The 17,062-nt window shown below is 60.0% G+C and overlaps 1 protein-coding gene across 7 annotated transcripts in view; it reads right to left on the bottom strand.

Moving 5' to 3' along the window:
* The window catches only part of DOC2B (double C2 domain beta), a 61,203-nt gene extending 44,372 nt beyond the window's left edge, over positions 1-16,831 (bottom strand). For 5 of the 7 annotated variants that reach the window (XR_008391097.1, XR_005080902.2, XR_005080903.2 and 2 more), the window contains exons 1-6: positions 16,218-16,831; positions 8,237-8,316; positions 7,768-7,794; positions 5,314-5,388; positions 1,190-1,299; positions 929-1,055 (exon numbers count right to left, since the gene is read on the bottom strand). Coding sequence is in view for 3 of the 7 variants with exons in the window: in XM_037133687.2 (XP_036989582.1) it covers positions 929-1,055; positions 1,190-1,299; positions 5,314-5,388; positions 7,768-7,794; positions 8,237-8,316; positions 16,218-16,602 (804 nt within the window). In the remaining 4 variants the exon portion in view is untranslated. Of the gene's footprint in view, positions 1-928; positions 1,056-1,189; positions 1,300-5,313; positions 5,389-7,767; positions 7,901-8,236; positions 8,317-16,217 lie in introns of all 7 variants that reach the window. The other 2 variants (XM_037133690.2, XM_037133688.2) reach the window with 2 other exon arrangements.
* Between the last annotated feature and the right edge of the window lie 231 nt (positions 16,832-17,062).

Below are 17,062 nucleotides of genomic sequence, written 5' to 3'. Positions count from 1 at the left end.
TTTCTTAGGACCCTGGGGCCTCCTGGCCAAACCCCACAGCCCGTGAACTGGGCGAAGGTGAGGCCTCCGCCGGAGGGGAGGGCTGAGGGGTGACAGGACCGAGGCTCTGGGAGGGCTCAGCTGTTGTGGCCGGCCAGGGGGCAGAATTGGCTTTGACATTTTCAAACAGTTGCAATTTCTAGGAAAGAATTATTTTGTCTCCTCTGGGTACCTCACAGGCACCTCATGCCTGACATGTTCCGGTTGAGTTCCCGTGTCCCCAGATGCTCCTCCCAAGGTCCTCTGCTTCCCAGTTAATGACTCTCACCTCCAGGAGCAGGGACACGGATCTGCCCGGGCACACTCGCCCAGGCACTGCTGCACCCGCCCGGCCCGCCCCAGGCTCTCCGCCTCCTCACCGCTCTCCCTGCTCCCACCCTCCTGTCTGCCGTTCTGACCCCAGGGACCCCGGTAAGGATGTAGTTGGCTGCCCTAGCCCTCACCTAGCCCATCTCGGTCAGGGTGAAGGCCTGAGTCCTTCCCAGCTTCCCCACCCCCAACCTCTGCTCTCAACCCCTAGGACACCCTCCCCTCTTTTTCTCTGCTGCACGGAGTGGGCTTCTCGCCTGTGCCTCCAGCGGGCCGGGCACTTGTCATACAGGGCTTTGCACCTGCTGTTCCCTCCGCCTGGAATACTCCAGTTCCGGGAGTCCGTCTCCCTGCCCTACATCCAAACCCTCAGCCCCTCCCGTGCTGTCCTTCTTGGCCTTGATCACTGTGACACGGGATCCAAATGAGTGATGGTAACCCGTCTGGGGTCTGCCTCCTGCTGAAGTTCCATGGGGGCAGGGATTCTTATCTCCCCAGCGCCTGCAGCCATGCCAGGCACAGAGAAGGTGCTCAATCAATGGGGCTGGCCCCAAGCTCCCGGCCGGGAGGGCCCACTCACCGGCAGCTGCTTCTCCAGGCAGATGCTGAACGTCTTGGTGTGGTTGGGCTTCAGCTTTTTCAGGGGCACTCGCGTCTCCCCGATGAACTCATTGTGGCGGAATTTGTCCTCATCACACACGGAGATCCTGGAGGTCAAGGGCAAGGCCAGCTCTCAGACACGCCGGGCGGTCGGTGGGGGCTGGCTCCCGGCGAGTGAGGAGTGGGTAAGGCGGGGGCAGGCGCGGTTGGGGGGAGCCCACTGCCCGGGGCCCTCACCCACCGCAGGGTCTTCCGAATCATGTCTTCGTCCGTGATTCCGTAGTAAGTGAGGGTCTCGTTCCACGTGGGGTTCAGAGTGTTTCGGAGGGTTTTTGTTCTAAGCTTATTCGCCTGGAGAGAGCAGAAACGATCCCATGAGCATGAAGGCGTGCGGGGTGTGGGCGGAATAATGGCCCCCGAAGAAGACCATGCCCTCACCCCCCAACCTGTGAGGAGTAAAAGGGGAGTTAAGGTCTTTAACCAGCTGCCTTTAAAACAGGGGGATTAAAATAAAATTAAATAAAAAAACAATCATTATTAAAAAAAAAGAAATTGCCACAACCTTGTCCACTGCCCCCCCAGCTGATGTGCTTCTGCTAAAACAGCCCTCCCCAATACCCTCTAAGAACCCCCCAAACTGACCTCCCTTGTTTCTTTGTACTGCTGTGGTCTGCCACAGTCTGCAAGTCCCAGACTGCAATTCTCCTGCTATTCCCGAATAAACTAATTTACTGCTTGGTAAAAAAAAAATAATAATAATAATAAATAAAATAAATAAATAAAACAGGGGGGTTATCTAGGCGATCTGGGTGGGTCCAGTGCAATCACCAGGTCCTTGAAGGCGGAAGGGGAGGGGGGGCAGGGGGCGGGGGGGGGGGGGGGAGCTGGGAGGGAGGGAGGAAGCAGTGAGGCACGCTCTGCTGAAGATGGGAGAGGGGCGGCCTCTGGCCACTGGAGAGGTATGGGAAACGGCTCCTCCACGGGATGGTCCCTTCCTCCAGAAGGGACTGCAGCCCCTGACACTTGGGTTTAGCCCAGTGGGGGCTATGTCAGACTTCTAAGCTACAGAACTGGAAGGTAAGAAATTTGTGTGGTTGGCGGTACAAGCTGTTCCTGCAGACCTAGGGCCCTCAGACAGGAGGCTTCCTGCCCTGGTGTGTGTGTGGAGGTGGTGTGTGTGGGTGTGTGTGGAGGTGGTATGTGTGTGGGTGTTTGTGGAGGTGGTGGGTGTGTGTGGAGGTGGTGTGTGTGGGTGGAGGTGGTATGTGTGTGTGGAGGTGGTGTGTGTGGGTGTGTGGAGGTGGTATGTGTGTGGGTGTGTGTGGAGGTGGTGTGTGTGGGTGTGTGGAGGTGGTGTGTGTGGGTGTGTGGAGGTGGTGTGTGTGAAGGTGGTGTGTGTGGGTGTGTGTGGGTGTGTGGAGGTGGTGTGTGTGGGTGTGTGTGGAGGTGGTGTGTGTGGGTGTGTGGAGGTGGTGTGTGTGTGGGTGTGTGTGGAGGTGGTGTGTGTGGGGGTGTGTGGAGGTGGTATGTGTGTGGGTGTTTGTGGAGGTGGTGGGTGTGTGTGGAGGTGGTGTGTGTGGGTGGAGGTGGTATGTGTGTGTGGAGGTGGTGTGTGTGGGTGTGTGGAGGTGGTGTGTGTGTGGGTGTGTGTGGAGGTGGTAGTGTGTGTGTGGGTGTGTGTGGAGGTGGTGGTGTGTGTGGGTGTTTGTGGAGGTGGTGGGTGTGTGTGGAGGTGGTATGTGTGTGTGGAGGTGGTGTGTGTGGGTGTGTGGAGGTGGTGTGTGTGTGGGTGTGTGTGGAGGTGGTGTGTGTGGGTGTGTGGAGGTGGTGTGTGGGGGTGTGGAGGTGGTGTGTGTGAAGGTGGTGTGTGTGGGTGTGTGTGGGTGTGTGGAGGTGGTGTGTGTGGGTGTGTGTGGAGGTGGTGTGTGTGGGTGTGTGGAGGTGGTGTGTGTGTGGGTGTGTGTGGAGGTGGTGTGTGTGGGGGTGTGTGGAGGTGGTATGTGTGGAGGTGGTGTGTATGTGGGTGTGTGTGGGTGGTGTGTGTGAAGGTGGTGTGTGTGGGTGTGTGGAGGTGGTATGTGTGGAGGTGGTGTGTGTGGGTGTGTGGAGGTGGTGTTTATGGGTGTGTGTGGAGGTGGTGTGTGTGGGTGTGGGTGTGTGTGGGTGTGTGGAGGTGGTGTTTGTGGGTGTGTGTGGAGGTGGTGTGGGTGTGGGTGTGTGTGGAGGTTGCGTGTGTGGGGTGGGTTCTGCAGGAGACTGGGGCTGGGTGGGGGCTGCTGGGAACCCTGTTGGACTGGACTGTCTCCCTCACACCTCCTCGCCTTTGCCTGGCTGTGCCCTCGGCCTGGAATGTCACCCTCCCTGGAGATGGCCGTGGGGTGGCCCGCCCAAGCTGCTGCGGCACCTCCACACCTTCCTCTGTGCTTCTGCGGATCTGGGTCCTGCCATGCCAGGCCCAGGCTGGGGTCAGATGGGCCTGGGTTCAAAGCCCAGCCCCAGCCCCCACAGAAGCTGTGGAACTCGGTGCCTTGCTGCCCTCTGTGCCAGGCTCCGCACCGTGAGGAAGGCACACGACGGCAGCCCTCTGGCAGCACTGCTTTCAGGGAACTGCCTCAGCAGGAGACTTTGTAAAATGCCCGTTTGGAAAATCCCGTGGGCACCCCCACAACTCAGACTCCAGGCACTGCCGTTCTAGGTCCCAGGAGTCTAGGGACTCTGGTCCCTGAGCTCCTGAGCGGGGCACGTCCCCTGGTCCCAAGGCCTTCAGCCCGGCAAGTTCCACGGGCAGCAGGATGATGTGGATCCCTGCAGCGGGGAGCCCTGCACTGCAGGGCTACCGTCATTCTCCTATGGCCCTGCCCTCCCAGACTTTGAGTGGTTCTTCTGGGTGGGGGTGAGCCTCGGCCCTGCACCCTGGTCCGAGGGTTTGAGCCTCAGCGTCGGCTCAGGCCCCACAGCCCGTGGCTACTCAGCTGCGGGCAGGACACCCAGCTGGCCCAGGAGACTCCCTCGATGCCAGGGAGGCGCTCTGCCCAGAGGGCGCTCCTAAGAAGGGCCCTTCCTCCCTTTCAGGCCACTTGAGGGCCCCCGAAGGGATTCCCTCCCTCCCGACCTCAGAGGAAGGGGCCAGGACGAGGATGCGGTCGCAGGGCCGTGCTGCTCACACTCCCGTGTCCCCTGGGTTCCCACTGGTCTCCACTGGAAACAAAACTGCTGGTTGGCAGTCAAGTCCTCCCTGGACATGGAGTCTGCACAGCTCACCCCTTGAGATGTCTGTGGGCCCCAGGGCAGGGGCAAGACCCAGATCTGAGAAGCGGATGTGACCTTCCCTCCGTGAAATGTAAAAGGAAACAACGCGGAGCTGTAAGGCACGTGAGAGGACGTCTGTGTAGTTGATCTTCCGGGGCTGTCACCTCGGGGCTGTTGTTTCATAGCCCATTGCACTAAACTTTTCCTCTCTTTTCCCAGATGCCCATGTGCTCGGTCTGCCTGCTGGGTCGTCTGGCAGGGGAACATGGGTTCTGGGGACAGACTGGGCAGGCGCGGTCCACCGAGCCCCTTGGACTATCACAGAGCAGGCCACCAGCACGTTAGAGGCTCTGACAAGGCCTGCAGTGAAGAAACCTGGTTAACAATGTTTTCCAACCACAGAACCCTTTGATTTATTTATTTTTAATTTTTACCCCAGGATATGTTTTTTTTTAAAGAGTGTATTTATTTATTTTTAGAGAGGGGAAGGGAGGAGAAGAGAGAGATTTAAAGAGAGGGAGAGAAACATGTGGCTGCCCCTTGCGCGCCCCCTACTGGGGACCTGGCCCACAACCCAGGCATGTGCTCTAGATGGGAATCAAACTGGTGGCCCTTTGGTTCATAGGCCAGTGCTCAATCCACTGAGCCACACCAGCCAGGGTAGGATACGTTTTTATTGACTTTAGAGAGAGAGGAAAGCGGGGAGGGAGAAAGAGAGAGACAGAAACATGGATTGGTTGCGTCCTGTATGTGCTCTGACCCAGAATTGAACCTGCAACCTCTTGGTGTACAGGACGATGCTCCAACCCACTGTGCAACCCAACCAAAGCAGAACCCTTTTTAAAACCATAATGTTAATCTCCAGCTAAGATTGCTCCTTGTGAAATGCTGGCCTGGAAATTCTTAAGAGTTTTGCCAGCTCAGCAGGCAGGCGGTGCTGACCCTTAGGTCCCTGGGAGGTCCCGAGGGTGTGGGACTGACCGGGTGCTCGGGTGGAGCTGAATGGTTGTGGTCCCATCAGCTTGCTTGGGCTCTGAGGTGGGTGTGAGAGCTACGGGCCTCCCCGGGTGTCCCAAGCCCAGCCTGGACCCTGTCACAGCGGGCAGACCCCCTCACCTTACTGGCTCCGGGCAGCAGGTGCAGCTTGACATAGGGGTCTGCCAGCCCGTTGTGGTCCATCGGCTTCAGGCCCTGAGCAGAGGAGAACAGTGAAGGCTGTGAACTGGGTGTCGGGGACGCGGAGCTGCCAGGGCCTCCAGGTGCCCGGGTCATCAGGTACCCCTGTTCCCTAGGCTACCTGGCTCAGTCGTTCATGACCCTCTTCACAGAAGCCCCCTGGCATCGCACTCTGAGAAGGGGCAGTGAGGGGGCTCAGTGCTGTCATAGTCTCCCTCTCGCGACTGTCCCAACCCCGGGCAGGCATGGGATGTCTGTCCGAGCAGCCTTTCTCTTCCTCTTCTCCTTACTGTGGGGGCCAGGCGACTCACCTTTCTCTGAATGAGGCCTTCATTACCCAGCTTTGGTCAGGCCCTTCCTTCTTCCTGTATCCCTTCCCGGAACCCTCCAAACAAAACTTCCCTCACTGACCCCAAACCCACAGGACCACCTGTCCACCCGTCCGCATGTGGCCTCTGCAGCTGTGGAAAATGGTCTGTGTCCTGGACACCAGGCTCAGTTTCCCCCCGGATCTGCCACAGTGCCCGGCCCGGCTGCACCTGTGGAGGCCGCACAGCTGGCTGGTGGCCTCGGAGGGTCCCTCCACAAGGTGGCATCCCTCACTTTCGGAACAATCGGTGTGCCCAGCCAGGCAACCTGCAGACTCATACACAGACAGGGCTTAGCTGACCTGCCTGCTTGCTCTTGTTTCTGAAAATCGTACCTTTTCTTTACGCAATGGTGCACAGGGATGTAGGGAGGCAGCCGTGGCGTGTGTAAGCCGAGCTGACCACCCATGGCGTCACTCAGAGGTGAGCTGGTCGGCTGTCTGTGACCAGGCCCACCGCCCAGGGGAGATAAGGCTCATCTCCTGCCCCTGCCCTCACCTCGGTTTAAAGGAGCCCCCAGGTGGGCACCTCCAACCACCCACTGTTCTGCCTCTGTGAGGGGCGCACAGGGTTCAGAGCCATGCTGGCCCGGCCAGGCAGCTCCCGCACTTGCGAGTTGGGTAAGGGAAGGAGTTCCTTGGTTTCCTGAGCCTCAGCTTCACCATCTGCAAAAGGGGTTAACAGTCACACTTCCTAGGGCTGGAGTGCGAGTGAGGCAATGCTGACCCAGGGCCTGGACAGCAGGGCTTCGCTCCCCTTTTTCTACACGCTAGCTCCCTGGAAAGAAGCGGAAGTGGCTGAGGGCAGGGGAGGGGCATTTGAGCTCTGCGCTGTCTGCGGGGGGGGCACTCTGGACAAGGCTCGGCTCAGAGGCGCTTCGTGCGCCGCCACGGCCACGGCAGTGAGGCAGCCCTTCCGAACTCGGGCCTCTTGCCTGCTCCCTTGAAGTGCCCAGACTGGGGGTCTGCCGGTTTTTGTAACTCCTCTGTGGCCCTCGCGTCTATGTGCACCTGGGGGGGTGCCTGCCACCTGGCACGGTGTCCCAGGGTGGCATCCGGTACTCGATCATCTGATGCTCATGGCCACCGAATTGATGGGGATGGCTAACCCTGGGTCACAGGTGAGCAAACTGAGGCTGCTTCGCTTACCCAGGAGAAGGTGGCCAAACCAGGGTCTGGTGCCCGGGCATCTGGCCTCCTCCCAGAGTCCCCTGAGGGGCTCTGCCTGTCAGCCCTCCCTCAGCTTTCTGCGCCGGGGGGCTCCTCTCATGCCTGTGCCACCCCCTGCTCTGTGGAACTGGATCTAAGCAGCTAATGACCTGGAGAACAGGGGAGCTGCCATGGCTCGGGGTCCTCACATCCCCCACCTCAAATGCCTCAAGTGACACTCCCCTAAGTGAACACACACATGTGTGCACACACAGGTGCCCAGAGACCTGTACACACACACACATCTGCACCCCACTACACCTGAACAGGCCCTCTGGGGCGAGGGTCGGGAAGGCGGGGCATATAGCACCAGAGGGCCCTGTGTCTGGGGTGGGGAGAAGGGATGGCTCTGGTCAGAGTGACTGGGCAGCCATGTCCATTCTGTCCCCATACCCGAGTGCCCTGTAGAAAGCTGGTATGTTTGCGCTTTGCCATCTGCCCTCTACCTTGGCGTAGCTGCAGGTCACCGGGTTCTCCGCCCGTACCCGGGGCAGGTCCGGGGCCCCGGCTGTGCCAGGCCTGGCGTGCTCCACATCGCTGCCCAAACAGCTCCCAGAGACAGGGTGGGGGTCGGGATGGAGGGTGCAGGCCTCTACGTGGGACGACCCTCGTCCCTTCCCTGGCAGTCCGGTGGTGGGCCCAGCTGGGAGGGGCCCAGGTGGGGCAGTGGCAGGCAACCTGCCCCTCCGGTGGGTGGGAGGGAGGGCAGAGAAGCTCGCAGGCTGGGGGACTGTGGGGGGTACAGGGACTCTCTGGGGGGCCCAGGCCCTTCTACAACTCTACTGAGAGGTCCTATGAGGCTGCACCGCAGTCCTTACCTTTCGAGAGAACATCAGCTTGGGCACCTTCCTCCCCGAGGGAGCGATGCAGGGGGGCAGGCAGGGAACAGTGCGGCTGAGAACACAGCGCTGGCTTGTGCCAGCCTGGCCCTGAGTCCAGAAGATGACTGTCCTGCCCGGAATGGCCTCAGTGTCCAGAGTGGGACAGTGGCACCCTTCCTTGGCTCAACAGCCCTGTGCCACCTCAGGTGCCTCAGTCCCCTGAATGCCCCTCCCAGGCCTCCAAACTCTAGTTCCCCTCCTCTCTCTACGATTCTGCCCCTTCCCCCACACTTCTGTCTTTTTAGGGCTTTTTAGAGCAGCTGAGACGATTTAGGTGAAAATCCCCTCCGGGCCCTGCTCCCACACAGCCACACACCAGGGAATGGGCGGGGCAGGGGGACTTGCCTGCCGCCCTGAGCCCCGCCTCCAGGACCCAGGCCTGGGGATGGAGGGCCCCGGGGCCTACCTTGGCCTTGCTGATGGTGCAGTGCAGGGCGTTGTTCTCCTGGTCGTAGAGGAGGCTGAAGTCCAGTGTGCCCAGGGCGGCTGCGGACAAAGGGGGGCTCAGGTCATGCATCAGCTGCACGGTGGAGAAGCGTCACCCAGCTCTGTGAGGTCTGACAGGGTGCCGGTGCCACAGTGACTGCCACCAGCAAGGCACGTCCGTCCCTCCACCCAGCTTCCCAAGCCTGGGAAGTGAGCAGTATTGTTCCCACTTTCTGGATGAAGGGCTGAGGCTCAGAGAGGCTAGGTCAGTGGCTCCCCCGTCCCTGTGAGTGGAGGCCCAAGAGGGAGACCAAGGCCCTGAGGACCTGGGCTGTGCTGCCGACCCCGAGGCCAGCCCAGCGCAGCACCCACATGTGTACCGGGTGCTGGGCTGAAGGAGTGCTGTCCTGTCCCGCCCTCCACGAGCGCCCGACACTCTGGGCCTCAGTCTAGTTCTCCTCATGTGTTAGCTGTCACAAGGGGTGTGTGAGAAGGCAGAAGAGACGAGGCTTTGCCAGGCTGCAGGCCTGGCAGGCTGACTGGCTGTTCCCCTCACCCACCTCCCAGCAACACACGGGGTGCAGCTCCCGGGTGTCCGGTCCCTCCAGGGCCTGGGCGGGCTCTGCAGAGCCAGCTGAGTCCTTGTGCTGTTACCACCAAGCCTCCTAAGGGCAGTGGGGGATTCCCAAGGGCTAGGCAGGAAATGCAGCGATAACTGGGTGCAGCTGCCACCCTCGGGGGCAATCACACATGGCAGCTGTGGCCTCCAGTGTGGACGTGGCTCCAGGCATGAAGATGAGGACGGACCTGGGGGACCTATGGTGGGGGCGGACCCGGGGCGAGTCTCCAGACAGCAAGTGCGCACTTGCAGGAGGTCTTTGGAAGCCCAGATCCTGCTTGAAGCCTCCTGGGCTGGTCAACTGGTATCTACTTCATTCATTCGTTCATTCCTTACCAAATGTCTGTCATATGCAGACTCTAGGGATGAAGATAATAAGGCTTATTTTGGCTCCAAGAAAAGCACAGCTCAATGGGAGTAACAGATGAAAAGAATTTGCCATAACAGAGTCTGGTGGACCAGGAGTGACAGGGGTGCCTGGTCTTGATGTGAATTGATTGCAGCCCTCAGGGAAGGCTTCCTGGAGGAGGTGATGCCTGAAGGCTGAGTAGGAGTTGGCCATTGCACAGTGGGGCTGGGGAAGGGGCATCCAATCACAGGCCAACAAGAGGGTGGGGGACGGAGTGGCAGAGTGATGGTGGGGGAGGGCCACACCCACCAAGGGCCTAGCCGCACCCACCTGTTCAGGTCTGAACTACAGATGCCTTCTCACTGTGACAACGGCGGCGGAGCTGAGAGGTTGTCACAGGGACCACACTGCCTGCAGATCCCGGGTTCATATGGGGGCCCAGGCCTGGCAAAATTTTGGGGCTGCAGAGAAGCAGGCAAATCACAGCCGGGGCACTGGACCTGCCCTTCATTCCAAAGTGATGGTGCGTCATCTGTGTCTTCTCCCCAACTTCTAACACTGGACAAGGCCCACGGCCCACGTCTGTCTTTGCCTGGGGGGCACATGACCCTGGGTTCAGATCCCGACTCTGTACTTCCTTGCTGTGTGACCTCTAGCAGCTTACCTAGCCTCTTCCTGCCTCAGTTTCCTCCACAAGATGGAGGCGCTGGAGCACCCACGTCACAGCATCGTGCTGTAAAACACGCCCGCAGTACAGAAAGTGCTAGGGAGATAATTATAGAAGGAGCAGATCCATTTCGGTGACTTTTCCAGATAACTGTACTTGCCCCTCTGAGACACCTTCCGGAATGAACTCGCTCCAAACTGGATCACTCCCCTCCCAGGCTTTGTGAGTCGCACAGGCAGCCGTCACCTACACTTTTCTGGGTAACCTGAGTCATCGCTATGACGACAACTACTGCTCTGGGGCGCAGCCCTGGCACAGACCGGGAACGGGGTGCGAGGCGGTTCCCCCACCAGGCGACCCCTGGTTTTCCTCATTCTCTGCCTCCTGCTTTGCTGTCAGCTGGGAACTCCTGTCGGAGGCCCTGCATCTCCCAGCACAGACCGGCTCCCTCCCATTCAACACTTACTTGTTTATTCCGTGAAACCAAGTGAGAATACTTGTTAGAATTGTGGCCAATTAGGAGTCAACAGGCCTTGAGCGGAGGAGCCTAGGGGAACATTTTTTTTTTCTGAAAACACTGTTACTTTAAGGCTGTCTCTAGCCTTTTTCTGCCTGTATTCCTAGCTCCCCGCGCAGGTGGGCAGGTGAGGGCGCTCTAGGTGAGGTATATATCGCCATACCTCTAAAACTATACTCGGGCCCAACGTTCTTCAGGTCTATGCTTTTGTAATAATATTCTCCAAAGCTGTTGGCTTCGCACGACAGGCCATCACTCTGCTGTTCAGTTCAGGCCTAGCCTTGCTGCTCCCAGATATTAGCCTCCGGGGAGCAGGGGCCGAGCCTCAGCCGCACCTGGGACACCAGCAAAGAGCAGATGTTCAGCTCACGTGGCCGGTCCCTGCAAACCAACCTCCCTCCCGCTGCTCTTCGCGTGATGCCTGCATGTTAAAATGCACACTCCACGATCTCTGCCTGCTTCCTAATCCCAGAGAAGGACAAGCCAGGGCGCTGGAGGCACCATCGGCCTCCCACGGGGAAACAGCTCCGGGAGGAGAGGGGAGCCCCTTCCGCTGGGTCTCCAGACTCCCCTGTTTGAGGACGGCTGAGGCTCCGTGGAGCTCACACCTGTTACCACTTTCTGGAAGGAATAACATGCTTAGTGTCGCCCCGGGGTGAGGTTGATGAATTTCTTTGAACTTCAATGAAAGTTTTGTAAGAAATAATAGTTTATAAATAGAAGCTCAGTCACCATTTATTTTTATTATTATTTTTTAACCGTCATCTGAGGACTTTTTCTTTTCATTTTTTTCATTGCTTTGGGGTGGGGTGGGGTGGGGGAGAGAGACATCGATGTGAGAGACATCGATTGGTCGCCTCCCACATGTGCCCGGACTGGGGGTCGAACCTGCAATCTGGTTATGTTGCCCTGACAGGAAATGGGACCCCGGACCTTCAAGTCCACGGGAGGACACAGTGACCAGCTGAGCCAGACCAGCCAGGGCTTAGTGACCATTCTGAGAGACTTCACAGTGGTGGGGCTCTCTTAGGGCATTGCAGTCCAAAGTCTTCACTTCCTGTTCAGAGAAATGAGGCTCAGAGAGGGCAGGTGACCTGTTCAGGGTGGCACAGCAGAGCTGGACACAAAATCTAAGCCTCTTTTTTTTTAATCCTCACCTGAGGATATGTTTATTGATTTGAGGGAGAGAGAGAAACATTAATGATAGAAACATCGATTGGCTGCCTCTCATACATGCCCCGACTGGGGATCAAATCTGCAACCCAAGTGTGTACCCTGACTGGGAATTGAACCCGAAACCTTTTGGTGCATGGGATGACGCTCCAACCAACTCAACCACCCAGCCAGGGAAGAATCGAGGCCTCTTCATTTCCATCCTGATAGTTCCTGTCTTAAAGCTTAGTGACTTCCACATTTTTTTGTCTACCACTTAGTTTAGCTGAAATCTCAGGAGAATGCAATGGAGAAAACAAGAGAGAAAAGCAGAGTTGCTCTTGGGGACCAGGAGGGCTTGGCCATGCCCTGCAGGGGGCCCTCGGAATTGCAGACGCTCCCTAGGCTTGTGGCCTGGGTGAGGAGGGCCCTCAGGGTAGGTGAAGGCCTTGTCCGTGTGAGCCCCGGGGCCCTGCCCTTGACTCACTCAAATCACGTGTCCTGGCTAAAGTTTACATCCTTGGAAAAATAATGAGCGTTGGTCACTAATGGGCCTTTGAGAGTTGTCACCCGCTTGTTGGTAATTATAGAGCTTTAATGGGGCCAATTCCGAGGAAATCAAGCTCCAGCCCCTGTTGGTGCCTATAAGGCTGGACATCCCTCTGCTCTGCTGATGGAGACTCGCAGCATCACTTTGACCTTGGTTTGCACCTGGACTTGCCTCACCCGAACACTCTTGGGAATAGGAAATCTGCAGCTCTTAATTTTTTTTAAAGAAAATCATCAGTCTCTCAAATTGTTTTAAAAATCTAATAAATGATTAAACCTGAGTTGAAAGCATCTCGTGGTTGGGGAAACTGAGGCACTGTGCCGGGCAATGCAGGGGATACAGAGAGGGATGAGTCATGTGTTCCTGCTTCCCCAGGAGCTCAGAGGCAGAGGGTTTGGGCTTTCATACATCTATTCATCCCCCTGCTTTAAATTGTTCAAAGGTTCTCCACTGCCTCCTGGACTCATTTCAGCCACCTCGGTGTGGCATTCAAGGTCCTCTGTTCCTTTGAGACATGGTGGCTTTGGCCTCATCATTAATTTTTTTCCACTTCAGCTTACTGTTCTGCCTCTGCCGGGCTCTTTCCTACACCTCTGCACCCGTGCCCACGGCAGTCCCTCTGCCAGGAGCACCTCCCTTCCCCGCTCCCTCCAGCCTCTGCACAGGGCGCTCTCTGCGGGGGAGCTCTGCAGGCCACGCCCCCTGTCGGGGTCCTGCCTGGCTGTCCTCATTGCTGGGCTGTTTGTACATGTTGATTTTCATAAACTGCCTGAGGTGAGAGACTGTGTCTCAGCCACTCTCGAATCTCCATGGCCGGCACAGTGCCTGGCACAGAGGTGGTCTTGTGGTGCCCAGCCCATAAGAACAGGGCTCGGCAGGACATGCTGGCTCCGAGGGAGGGAAATCCAGCAAATGGCACCAGGTGAGGGTTTTCGGCACAGGCCTAACTGATTCCGCACTCTTTTCTTGCTCCAGGCCTCCCTGATGTAAGTCCGGGCCCAGGCCCAGGCTGAATCCTGCAGGACAGGTGTGAACATGGGCACATAATGCAATTCTGGCCAATGAGGCAGAAGGACAGGTCTCTTGGGGATTCTGAGAGAGCTTTCCTTGCTCTTAAAATGAGACATGAGAGAGAAAACTGATCCTTATCAAAGCTAAGATCTTATCCTGTGATGGCTGGATCTGCAGCAGCCACCGTGGACTACGAGGGAGGCCAGCCTAAAAGGAAATGAGCATGGCTAAGTGGAAAGACAAACAGAACCATCACCACTGATATAACCAATGAGCTGCTACATAAATCTGCCCTGGTGCCACTGACCTCAATGGTCCTCAGTGTTTAACACACTTTCAGTTTTCTGCTACTACAACCCAAAGTATTCTAGTCTTCACAGATTTGAAGAACGGACCGGGTTTTCATAGGTGGAGAGTGGGTGGGCAGGAAGAGGTGCACCCGGAGGCAGGCCATGGGGCCTTGTCTGGAGGGCAGTAGGCCTTGCAGCCCAGCTCAGCTGGGTGCTCTGTGGACCATCTGGGGTGGGGGGGGCACTTCTACCATTCACCCTGTTTTCTGTCCGTCATTACTCCTCTATTAGATCAGTTTGGAACATGTCAGCTTTGTGCTTGTGACTTGAGGTGACTTAATAAGGATGGATGAGCTTTAAAGAGAAGGAAAGGCCAAATGAATAAAGAGCACTTCACTCTTGGCCTTGGACAAGAGAGCAACTGCCCTAATTTTTTCTGTTGTTGTTGTTAGAGGAGAGATAATCCAATAATTAGGGCAGCAAATAGCATAACCCTGGCTAAAGCGGTAAAGAACCATCTGGCTTGAATCATTTAGGCTTATCCTAGGGATCTGGTGGTCAGAGCTGAGAGGGGGGTGTGGCCTGAGAGTGCTGTTGCCCCAGAACTTAGTTCCCTTGTGGGCAGGAGCCCAGATTTCTGTGCTCCCGCACAGGGGTTCGCTAAGCCACTGATGGGACCCAAGCCCAGGACAGGCTGCTCCCTGAAGGGGGTGAGGGGCCCAGGCTGGCCCCGTTCGGACACACTCCCTCTGCCCTAGCTCTTTTCAGCAGGTGCCCTGGCAGTGGGGTGTGGCCAGCCCGGCGCAGGCCAGGCTGGGGAGGCTGCGTCTGAGACTGCCCCCTACTGCTGACCCCAAGGGAGCCTGCCCTTGCTAGGATAGTGAGCTCTCTGGGCCCAGGCCCCAGCTCCGACCCCTCTCTGCTGCTGGGACAGTGCCCTGTGCAGGACTGCTGAGCTGACGGACCGGAGATGTGGCAGGCGGCCTGAGTTTTGGAATTTCCAGTCCTCTCCTTGTCTGTGGGTCAGGGATAGCCAAAAGATGTGACCAAATTTCTCATCTCCTTGTTGTATGTCATCCAGGGGACCCTTGGTGGCACCCTGAGGGCTGCCTGAGCTCAGGCGGAAGCCCCGCTCTGCCCCCTCACTCCCTTGGGGTGAGAGAAGAGATGAAAGAAGAAACAGGAACGAATTCCCCGTCCCTTCTTCAGGAGGCGACTTTGGGTTCAGGGTGTCCGAAGGGGCGACTTGGGGCCCAGTTAGGGCCTGCCCAGGAACACGGCAAGTAAGGGGGTGCACTTTGCCCAGGGTGCCAGGAACGGAGGGGGTGATCCAGGGCACGGCCCTGAGGCCAATAAACTCTCCCAGTGCAATTTCCCCAAGGCGGCAGAAAAGTGGAGGTGCCGGGCTGCTCCCACCCGCACGCGGGGTGGGGGCGGGGCCTCAGCAGAGGAACCTCTGGCTGTAGGGTTGGGGCCCAGGCCCAGGGGAAGTGCAGAGCAGGCAGTTTCCCCCACAGGCCCGGTCTCCGACCCACCACGGCTGACGGGCCTCCTGCTCACTCCTCCTGGGCCCCCTTAGGTAGGCAACGAGAGACCCGCCACCCTCTCTCTCCTTCCCACCCCAGTCGTGCTGATAGCCCCCCCCCATCATTTTCCAGAGGCACATTTTACCCGAGGAAACTCCCGACCCCCAGCCCGAGGCCCTTGCGAGCACCCAAGCCAGGCATAGCCGACCTCGCTGCGCTGTGCCGGGGATGGGGCCGGGTGGGCCTTGGAGACGCCCGCGAGTGACCCCTGCTCCGAAAGGTCCACATCCCAGGCAGGGCTGGCGTTTGACGCTGGTTTTCCAGGTCTGAGAGGAACGTGGCTGGGGCTGCAGCTGGGCTGGGGGCCTTGCAAGCAGCGCTTCCCCCCCTCCCCACCCCCATCCCGCTCCAACCCATTCCGCACCGGTAGCGACCTCTTCAGCTTCCATTTCCCCTCCAGTCCTGGGGCGGGCGCGGCAGCGCCTCAGAGACGCGAAGGGCGCCAGCAGCGCCTGCCGGCCCGGTCCCGGGGACCCCCAGTGCTTGCCTGCCCACTGGGGCTGGGGGCCCAGTCCCGGGAGGAGGAGGTGCGGGCTGGGGGCCCTTCCTGGCCGGGGAGGCGGGAGTAACAGGTGGGCGAAGGCGGGCAGCCCGCGCGAGCGCGGTGGCGGGGGTCCACAGATGCGGGAGGAGGAATCGCCAAGGTTTTCCCAAAGGACAAGCGGCCCCGCAGTCCACTGGTCCTTGGTCCGCGCGGCAGCAAATCCGCCGCGCTCTGCGGGCCGCCGGGCCCACCCGGGAGGCCGGCCGGTCCCCGCCCTCGGCCACCCGCCCCTGCCGCTCCAGCCCGATCCCCGGCCGAGGGGCCACCCGCAGCGGACTCCCGGGCAGAGAGCTACCGCGCGGGCAGCAGCAACTGGTGTCTCCCCAGGGCGCAGCTCCGCCCTTCCCGGGAACAAAAGCTGCCGCCCGCGCCGGAGCTCCGGGCGGAGAGGGGGTGCGGCGCGGGCTCCGGGGAGCTGGACCTCGGAAATGGGACAGCCCCATGGGTCGCCCCCAAACTTCCCACCTCTTCGGTCGGGGTCCAGGGAGGGGTCGGGGCCGGGTCTGCAGGGCGCGCGGAGAGCGCGCGGAACGGGCAGGGGGGCCGCGACCCGGCGGGGCGTGCGTGCCGAGGGACCGCGGGCGACCGCGGGGGGACCGAGGGGCGGCGAGGTCGGCGAGCGCGTTAGAAACCGAGCCGCGGGCGGGGGCGCGAAGTCAGCGACTTGGAAACTTACTGCAGTCGTCGGACTCGTAGCCGTCGGCGTCTGCCTCCTCCTCGGGCGGCTTGGCGGGCGGCCGCGCGGGGCTGGGGCCGGGGCTGGGGCCGGGGCTGGGGCCCGGGCTGGCGCCGTAGGCTCCGAAGAGTTGGTCCACATCCTCGTCGTCCTCGCGGGCGCCGTCGGAGGGGCTGCGGCGGCCAGCGCTGGCCTCGGCCGGGCGCGCGGGGGCGTCCGGAGGTGCAGCGGCGCGGGGCCCGGTGGCCGGGGGCAGGCCCCGCGGGAAGCGGGGGAAGTAGTCGGAGATCTGCTTGATGGGTCGGATGGGGCCGGGGCACACGTCGATGGCCATATGCTCCTGGATGCTGATGGTCGCCTTCTCCCCGCGCCGCCGGAGGGTCATGCAGGCAGCGCGGTCCCGCCCGGGCGCAGCCCGGCCTGGTCTGGCGCGGCCCCGGCCCGGGGCGGCTCCGCGGGCCGGTGGGGAGCGACGGGGGCGTTTGGGCAGCGCCGGCGGCGCCCCAGGACGGCCCTGACGCGGCTGCTACCCGCTCGGCGGCCGCGGGCGCGAGTGAGTGCAGGGGCCAGCAGGCAGGGGGCGGGCCCAGCCCGCGTCACCCGGGTAGCAACCGAGCGGAGCGAGCGCGCGGGCTGCGCGGGCGGCGCCGAGCCGAGCGAGCCGAGCCGCGCCGCACTCACTCGCACTCACACCGGCGCGCGCCGGCCCGGGACCCCGCGCGCGCACACACGGGAGGCAGGGCCACCTGCGCGCTTTCCACTCTCACACGGTCTCGCAGGACAAGCTGGGAGCTGGGGAGGGACACGCAGGGTGCACACTCTGCACGTTCCCGCCCGTGCCAGGG

Source organism: Artibeus jamaicensis, unplaced genomic scaffold, assembly GCF_021234435.1.
Source record: "Artibeus jamaicensis isolate MK-2021 breed Jamaican fruit bat unplaced genomic scaffold, CSHL_Jam_final contig_2790, whole genome shotgun sequence".
NCBI classification, from domain to species: Eukaryota; Metazoa; Chordata; class Mammalia; order Chiroptera; family Phyllostomidae; genus Artibeus; species Artibeus jamaicensis.
This window is presented reverse-complemented; position numbering and strand designations above follow the sequence as displayed.